General features: G+C 44.3%; 1 protein-coding gene across 1 annotated transcript in view; it reads right to left on the bottom strand.

The window, feature by feature from the left end:
* EIF4E2 (eukaryotic translation initiation factor 4E family member 2) overlaps positions 1-8,769 on the bottom strand; it is a gene marked incomplete at its 5' end in the record, with an annotated part of 17,817 nt that extends 9,048 nt beyond the window's left edge. The window contains 5 exons of the mRNA XM_017726838.1: positions 1,518-1,654; positions 1,747-1,899; positions 4,857-4,961; positions 7,380-7,514; positions 8,632-8,769. Coding sequence (XP_017582327.1) covers positions 1,518-1,654; positions 1,747-1,899; positions 4,857-4,961; positions 7,380-7,514; positions 8,632-8,769 — 668 coding nt within the window. The remainder of the gene's footprint in view (positions 1-1,517; positions 1,655-1,746; positions 1,900-4,856; positions 4,962-7,379; positions 7,515-8,631) is intronic.
* Between the last annotated feature and the right edge of the window lie 488 nt (positions 8,770-9,257).

The raw sequence follows: 9,257 nt of genomic DNA, 5'->3' as shown, positions 1-9,257 counted from the left end.
ATGCCACACTACTGGATGCACCATCACTCAAGGCCTTACACCTGCCAGAGCAAGCACAAACATTGCTATAGCAGCATTCTCTATGCTAGGAAGTGCTGGTGGCGATAGCTCACAAGGGAAAGGCCATATCATTCCCATTTTACACTTGCTATATGAACCACCACCACAGCTTAGGATAGCTGGCTCCATACACGGCTTTTCCTACAGAGCCTGAGAGAAGTCAAACACCTCCCTGCTCTCACCACAAAGCCGCATCAGCAAAGTCCGCAGTCTGCTGCTGCTGAACAGGAGTAAAATACTCTGCTGTGCGTCCACATGAGCACTTTGCTGTTTCCCAACATGGACAGAGAGTCCCTAGTGCCCTCTCCTGGCAAAAAGTGCATGAGAAACACCACTGGCAAAATCATGGAAAAAATCATCTCCTTCCCTTCTCTTTCCCACTCACACAGGAGGGAGGGCCACATGGAACACTAGATGCCTACAGGCAGTTTCAGCGAGATCTCTGTATAAATACTAGTGACCCACACTCAAAATTGAAAGCTAGCTGTCTGCTAGAACCAGGATTGATCCCATCAAACTGTCTGACAGCAGACTGATGACAGGGTGATTACGTGGAAAGAACAAGCCAGCATGATAAAAGAAAGTCATGAAAGATATTTGCACCCTCATTACAGGCAAGATTAGAAAGCTCTCTGCCCCATTAGTGTCTTATTCATTTGTTTCACTTCTTTTTCTGTGTGCACCTTTTCAAGTATTAATTTAACCAATATGACCTAATCAGTGTATTGGTTTATAATACACTTAAGAAAAAAATAAAAACAACGTATTACTCACCTCTAACTAATACCTATATGTGCAAATTTTTGTCACTTTGTGGGAAATAAAAGTCACCCTGAATGGCCTGATACGGTAAGCTATAATACATTTATTTAAAAATACAGCTGTCCTCTCTGTGTACCATGATCTTCTAGTCTTGTTAAAGAGCCTCTGTCACCAGGGCCTGGAAGACTTAATATACGACGTTTATTATGATTAGAAATCATTTGTACAGCACTGTAAATTCACACAGCACTTTCCCAAGACCATTTATAAGTCTAATGGCACTATAAATCCCCGTTAGCTTCCGCACTTTACTCCCCAGAATCTCTGTTTATTCAAATGATTCTTCCCCCTCCGCCCCCTACTGCAATCTTCTCTTTGAATACATCAAGTCACAGTCCCACCCTGGGCTGCCCATAGCCTGAGTGACAGGCTGGGTAGATTGTTAAAATAACTCTGGATCACACACTTAAAAAGAAAAAGGTTTTGCTCATAGAACCAAACACCCCTAACAACAGCACGACAACAACAAAGGAATTTGGCTTTCGAAGCGCGCTGGCAACAACTGCTGCTGTTTGCACTTCAGTTTGCAGGAACAGCCCTAACGCACACGAGCACTTCTGCCAACGCCTGCGCCGTGCACTGAGCTGCTCGAGCACACATGCAACCTGCAGCACCCCCCTGGCCAGCACACGTACTTGATGCTATCCGTGTGGGTTTTATATTCCATGATGGTGTTGGGAGGTAGGTTGAGCACTCTTCGTAACGTGTCGCGTATCCGGGCTGTCGTGGCCTGGTCGCTGGCTGTCTTGTTCCATATGGAGATGATGTCCTCCTGCACAATAGCACGGGAGGAAGGGGTGAGCACGGGGCACTTTTTGCAGCCCTGCCGCACGGCAGCACGTGCCAGTTCTCACAAGCACTCACCTGGAATCGGACAGAGACGACGGCCCCACAGATTTCTTCCCCCACCATGAACTGCTCTCCCAACATGGCCAGAATAAGATTCTCCCAGCACCGTGACGCTAAGCCCTTCCGCAGACGGATAATCCATTTACCACCATTTTTGTTGGCATCATCCTAGGAAGAGGGGAAATAAATTGATTTGTTTTCTCCTAGCTATTTTTCTGCTACCCACAAGACAGCAGAGCCACAAACAGGAGCAGATATTGATTGGGTGGGGCAAGGGAGGTATTTTCAAGCAAAAGCACTTTATTTCACTTCTCCTCCATACAAGCAGAGACAGAGGAAAACCACTAACTTTGAATACAAAGTACTTGAAACAATGGCCCTCGGCCTTCCAGACAAAGTTCTATGCTCTGAAGACTTGAGTTGTAGTGTTTTGATCCCACAAGCAAAGACTAACACCAGCCTACCAATCTGCACAAACAGACCCAGAAGCAAGGACTTTAAAACTATTCCTAAACTTGAGACTCATTCACCATTTGTCTAATCCACTGTATATGTAGTTCTGCTTGTAAAACAAGATCCCTGTAAAACAGGAGAACCCCCTCATCACAGAGCATGGAAGGCCAGGAAAGAGTTTGCAAAGTGGTATTTTAAAAGCGAGCAAAAAATTGATAAACATTGTCCTTCCACATTTCCAGGAATGGGCTCACAAGCTGTGTTAACACAGAAAGGACGACCCTGTTCTCTGAGAACTACTGACATTTATCACACATCATACAGCTGAATGCTTGCTCCAGACTGTGGTGACCCAGGGAAATAACCAAAATGAGGGGAGAGAATAAAAGAAAAAATTTATGCTAAGCACCCAGTCTGTCACCTCAGTATTGTGATTCTGTATCTTGAAGCTGACAAAAAGCTGGAAACTGCTACAGCCTCCCTTGCTTCCCAGAACACACAGCTATGTCAAAGAGCAGCTTCTCCTCTGTGCAGAACACTGTGGCACTCTCTGGTACAACACTGTAGCTGGGAAATCTTACAAGGTGAGAGGGGAACAAATTTCCATCCAAAGCTGAAGACAGAGAGGTAGGAACAAGTCAAAGAGGTGGCAGTTAGGAAGGGTAAGGGAAGACAGGTCTAGGACAGAAACAGAGAACAAAGGATGACTCAGAGGAGACTGCACAAAACAGGACATCCCTCTCCAAATCCCCAGCAATCCCCTCTGTCAAGCTGGGACACACCTTAAAGATGCCAGGCAAGGCAGCCCAAGCCTTCTTAATGAAATAAAGTTAATTTTATTTTAGCCTTAAAGCTTCTCTAGGGGTCAGATAAAACTAAACATTTGTGTGCTTTCTCAGAGACAGCAAGTGCTAAAGAAGCAATCCTGAGGAAGCATGGAAATGTCAGCATAACAGCAGCATTCACCTGACTCTTACTTTTCAGGTATGTGCTGGACCGAAAGGGGAAGGCGTCAGCTCCAGACAAACCTCAAAGCATGACAGGAGCCATCCAAATCAACACAAGTTCTAGGAATGTGGCAGACTCCTGTGAGAAGCAAACTACTTTCTGTTAAGCGTCCTTGTTTTCCAAGTTGTGAACATCACAGCCTTTAGACTGGGAGTTGGGTTTAACTCTTCAAAGTTTCCACAATGACTAACGGGCATCAGAAGAGACAGTGATATTGCTAAAAATATCTCAAAGGTGGCTTAAGCAGGTTCAAGGCTACAGAGAGAGCAGTGATTGGGAGGCAGATGCTGTATCATGTGCTTTATGGTTGTTGTTAGTTTTCTTTCAGGTTAAACAAGATTCAGTTCAGTCAAGCATTTGATTTTCCTTTACCAGAATAATAATGATCTGCACCCCAGTAAATCACCAGGGAATATTATGCTTAGTGCTTCTGACTTTACCAGAAAAGGCACAGATGGATGCAGAAAAAGATCAGAGCTACACACAGGCACGTATGTGCCTACCAGAATGACAGTAACTAAGGACTGGTTTGGAAGAAACATAAACAAAGCCCTACAAAGCACGCAGCAGTGAAAGGCCAGAAGTGAGATCTCAGGTCCTCTTCTAGAAATGTAAGAAGGAAGTAGGGCCAGAAGTAAAAATACCAAAGAATCTCTCCACTCCCACCTTAAAATGGCTACCAGGAAATGCTCTATAGAAATTCTGGTATCATTAACTTGGGGACTCTGGTCTGAGGAATTTGCTCACCAGGAGTCCAAAGAGGGTTAAACGTTTTATATAAATTGTATTTGCAGTAACTGGCTATAAAACACCTTGCTTAAAATAATTGCCAACAAGGGTCACATATAAATTTCTCAGGACCAAGCAGTATAATTAGGTACTTCAGAGAAACACATAAAATCCTCATATTGTGAATGCTATTGGTCATTGCTGGAAGCAGGCCAGGAACTGGAAGAATGATTAGCTGGGCAAAGATTTTTTTCAATGTTTTAAACAGATTTGGATAGAAATAGAAGCAAACTAAAGCCTTGGAACCAAAAAAAAAAAAAAAAAAAAAAAAAAAAAAAAAAAAAAAAAAAAAAAAAAAAAAAAAAAAAAAAAAAAAAAAAAAAAAAAAAAAAAAAAAAAAAAAAAAAAAAAAAAAAAAAAAAAAAAAAAAAAAAAGCAAATAAAAGGCTAAGTTGTTTTTCCATTTCCAGCTCTGTGTGTAGGCTTCTAACCATATGCCATTTGCATCTCTGCCTTCCTCGACTGAAAAAGGAGTGTTGGTTTTTATAAGCTTTGTTGAATTCCACTTGGAGAGGTCCAGTCCTTCCAGAGGAAAGCCCGGCACTGCTGTCACTGGAGGCAGCTGTAAGAGGCAAGTGCCTATACTGGGAGGCACAGAGCTTAGCTGGGGTATCCCTCCATTGGCAACGGCAGTTCAGAAACCTTTGGGGAGGTGCAGCCAGCAACTTTCCCATCTTCCCTGTCTGGCAGCATGACTGTTAGGTTACATGGGACAGAATTCTGAGGACAAGTTTACAGGAAACCCAGACGAAAGCTTTTCACCCAAGAAAATCCAATGGAGTGCCATTTAATGACAAGAGTCCCTCCACTGTAGAAGGTTCCCCCCCAAAATACTGTGGGAAAATATCAAGGCAGAAATAAGAGCTCCAACTCACCTCCCACATTGGTTTGATGCCCTCTTTGAAAAGATGGAAGTCACTGTGGCCTGTCAGGTCCCCAGGACGTACCATGTGACTGTAAAACCGCCAGAACTGTTCCACCTGCAACAACACGAACCACATGGTGAGGCTGCTCAAACTGTTCACAGTCAAGACTTCTACAGAAACAGGCTTCCATTTTTACACCAGCTCTCCAGAGCCACCTTCCCCTCTTCTGTTCTACTCCCTTGTCACCAGGGTGTTAATTAGGCAACATAAAAGGCAGCAGTAGTGTCAGAGCTTGCGTGCCTGTTTCTGACTGGCTCCATTACCAGGTGACCACTTGAAACATTCAATAGGGGCCTCTAATGTCACTCAGTGTTTGTCTGAAGAAATCTGTGCTAAGGTAACAGCTGCTCTGGAGAACAGTTCCAAACATATCTTATAAATCCTACTGCCCAAACTTTCAATCATTGGGTATGTCCAATGATTATGATATAAAAGCAAATGCATCAGCTACAGCCAAGCCTCTCTGCCCTGAATAACCACTGCTCTCTGTGACCATGGAAACTGCAGAAGCCTCCAAATTAGACATTTTTTGTATTTAATTTTAGTGTACGCAGATTTTAAGACAACATGTACATTCTGATGCTAGTTTAAGATTGGGAGGCACTATTCAGAGTTTTTTAAAAAATATATCTTACTTCTTTTTACAGTCTGCCATGGTACACTTGGACAACTTCACTTTGACCAGTTCCACTCTGGCACCCCTGTGTATGCTTGAGATAATCTGACTGTAAGGCATGGGACTTATCTTTTATAGTTCTTAAAAACAGCATATTTATCCTTTGACAATCTCTAGGTAAGAAAGGATTTGAGAGAGGATGGATCTTTAAAACAAAACAAGGCAGTGGAAGGGATTATACTAATTTCCATATTTTAAGAAGACTCTACTCAGTAAGATAATAGCTATTAAGCAGACCAGCAGTGCAGCTGAAGGGGTCAGACATCACCCCAAGTACTTTATCAGAGACCTTAATGACTTGGTCAGCAGTTGGAATTCCGCTCCAATCTGTGACCTCTGCCATCCCAGCCGGAATTTGCTTTTATAGTCAATAAAATTATGAACCAAGACTGAGGAGGGGTCAGAAGCAATCTATTTTTGTCAGGCACGACGGAACATCCATAGGGAAATCACACTCCCACAGTGAAGGAACGTGCCCTCTAGTGGCTCACATTTCACAGCTTTTAGAGCTTTCCATTGAAAAGCCAAGAATAAATCTGAACCCAGACTTAGCCCAGACAATTCCTTCTGAAGTTTGCCGTTTAATTTCCTTAAATAGAATTTGGACCCAAACACATCATCAGATATGCTGACCAGTCTCTCTCCATCCTAACAGAACTGCTGCACTTCCAGCCTATAATGGCCCCCATAAATTCTCTGTAGCAAAGAGCAGACAACAGAATATTCAACATGATGCTTTTCCTCTAAGAAGCTAAAAATCAATGTTAAGCCTACACTGATTTATCAGATTGAAAAGTTATCGCCAGATCATTGAAGTGGCAGCCACGTTTTTCATCTGAACTGAAAGTACTTGCTCACACGGGGTAATAGGAGCAGTAACTACCCACAACAACAGGCTCTTCTCCCCACCCTTATCCTGTGTGCATGCACTAACACAACCCAGCTGCTTGGACAGGCACATTTTTATGCAGTCTCCAGAAGGAATAAAGGGGTATTTTTATAAATCCTCATATTACAGAGGACATATACTGGTGGGCAAAATGAACATTTGTAAGAGACCCTAAAAGAACTGGGCAAATACCAGATTGAAAAGAAAAAGGAAGAAAACAGCCAACAGACTTCCTGGGCTTTAGAACAGTAATCTTGGGCTTGTGTATCTTGGGCTCTTGAGGGAGGTTTTACTCTGCCAGCACCATGCAAAAACCCAACACCACCTTTCCAGGACACGCTCAAGTTTATTCCAGGAACAAGCAAGCACAGAGTGGAAGGGGAAAGGAAGAGCAATTTGCATTTTAATGAACTTGATTGCAACACCAAACTGCACGTTGTCCATCACTTCCAGACAGACAGCAGGCCACCAGGTGCTGGCAAATACAGCATGCCAGATGCTTATTCCAAACACAGTCTTTGTGGTGGGAATGTGGGTGGAGGGAAGTGGGGGGGGGAGGGGGAACCTTACAGAAAAGGAACAGAAAACCTGTTCCTTTCTTCTCTTGCTGACCTGTCCAGTTCTGCTCCAGCCATAACTGAACTACACAGCTGCTCTTCTTTTTTTCTATTATTATTCCAGCAACCACCATGCACAGAGGTCCAGCACAGGGCAGAGGAAAAGTGCTAAAGACACATCTCCTGCTATAAGTAATTCAAGAGCTCATTTGCCTTGGCAAACCACTCACTGCCCTCTGCTCCTGCCACCACAAGCACAGCCTGTGTGTGCACAGAGCCAGCACAGAGGGACTGAGCCACAAGGACCACGCTGTGCCCAAGTGACACAGGGACAGCAGGGGGGTACTCACGGAGGCAAAGGTGCCAATCTGTTTGATGTTCTGTTCATAACTCTGGGAGCTGGTGGGCCGCCCGGGGGTCCGTCGGGAGTACCAGAAGGTGTAGTTATACTGTAAGGGGTGCTCAGCTGGCCCCGGGACCACAGCCTGCAGAAAAGAAAAGCTTGTTTACCCCTTGCATGCTCCTCTAAAAAGGAGAACGGTAAAAATTATATTTACAGCATATAAAAGCAACCATTCAAGCCATCAGAGGCATCATTACTGAATTTTTTTTAGTCCATAACTGTGCCTCAAAGGAAAACAAACAGATAAACTAAAAAGGGCAGTGTGAGACCCTTAACTTTTTCAAATTAAGGAAGAAAAAAAAGACACTCTCCTCCTCTGGGAAGGATAAACTCCACTTATAATGAGCCATGATTCAAAAGCAATTAAAACTCTTTGGTGACACCAATTGCCTTAAGCAACCAACACCCCAGTGCTCTGGAAGGATTAATCTTAGAACTTGTTATGTCAGCTCTGGCAGAAGCCATTACCAGCAGTGAGCAGCGATCACTTTTTAATTTCCAAAACACTGATTTCTGATTAAAAAGACTTCTAATGAGCACAAAAGAGGCTAATGAGAGCTCATTAGCCAGGAGTCAAAACTTACAGAGAAAACCCCAATCACAGCCCTTATCTTGTAGTACTTGATGCTGTTACAGGAGTTACCAGGGCTTACATCTCTACTATCCTCTTGATTATGGCAAGTTTACAAGGGTTGTATTACTTCAGACACAGCACACAGTTCTCCTAAACATAAGATTAAAAAAACCCAGTAGAGATAGATGCCTTATGCCTTCTTGACCAGGCTACACTACACACAGGGACATATCTTAAAAGTTATTTCAACAGTGGCACAAACACTGCCTGCTAAACCACCTTCAAACCACTACTGCCCCGTCAGACAGGAGTCCTTTCCCCACGCCCTCTTCCACATTTGTTTTTGGAGAAAAATGAAGCTTTATTTCTCATTTCCATTCCAAAGCCTGGCACGGTAGTAGCTATGTTAGTGAGGGCAGCATTCACCCCTCAGATTAGAGACCTCCAAAGCTTACAACAAACTATTGAAATCGAACATAGTCCCTCTGTCTTCACTGCAGCAGTAACAATGCACTGAGACCACAGGCCTCCCAAGACATACTTTCCTTATCCCTGAACTGAGGACTGACTCCCTAGCACTGCCACACCATGCCCTGGCAGTGGACTGCAGATGCCAGCACCATACCTTCCTCTTCGTAGTACTCTGTGGTTTCTCACGATCATTCTTTTCCTTCTCACTGTCTTTCTGTGTGTTATTTTCCTCATTCTGGTCATGGTCTCCACTATCATCATCTTTCAATCTGGTAAAGAAAAACAACAAAGAGAGCCATCACACCGCTGAGAAGGTTCATACCAAGCCCAGGCAGTCTCTGCTCCAAAGCTCCTCCACGGTACAGGAGCCACCAGAGTCTGGAAATCTACACTTGACAACCCACACAGTAAAAACTGCTTCTACTTTCATACCCATCACAGGCATCTTGGGCACACGCTTTTAAGCCGAAGTGAACCATGAAACAGCTTTTTAGAACAAACTCAAGTAGTTTGTGCTAGATACTGATCTGCCACAGGAAACCCCAGCTACTTGTTAGGGTTCCCTGCTATTCAGGGGGCCGACGTGAAGACCTGCCACTGTAACTCTTCTGACGCCCTCCCACCCTGCTCCCCACGCCCCCCAGCACAGCAGGGGCAGCGCCTCGGGCGAGCAGACACCGCGCCAGCACCCAGCACCCCACAGGTCTCTCTCCGCCCGCCCCATTCCCTGCGAAGGGCCGGAAAAAACGAGAGACAAGCGGGGCCACGAGGGGGCCCGCG

Source organism: Corvus brachyrhynchos, unplaced genomic scaffold (assembly GCF_000691975.1).
Source record: "Corvus brachyrhynchos isolate BGI_N302 unplaced genomic scaffold, ASM69197v1 scaffold162, whole genome shotgun sequence".
Lineage (NCBI taxonomy): Eukaryota > Metazoa > Chordata > Aves > Passeriformes > Corvidae > Corvus > Corvus brachyrhynchos.
The sequence above is the reverse complement of the archived record's forward strand: the minus strand, read 5'-3'. Positions and strand labels throughout refer to the sequence as shown.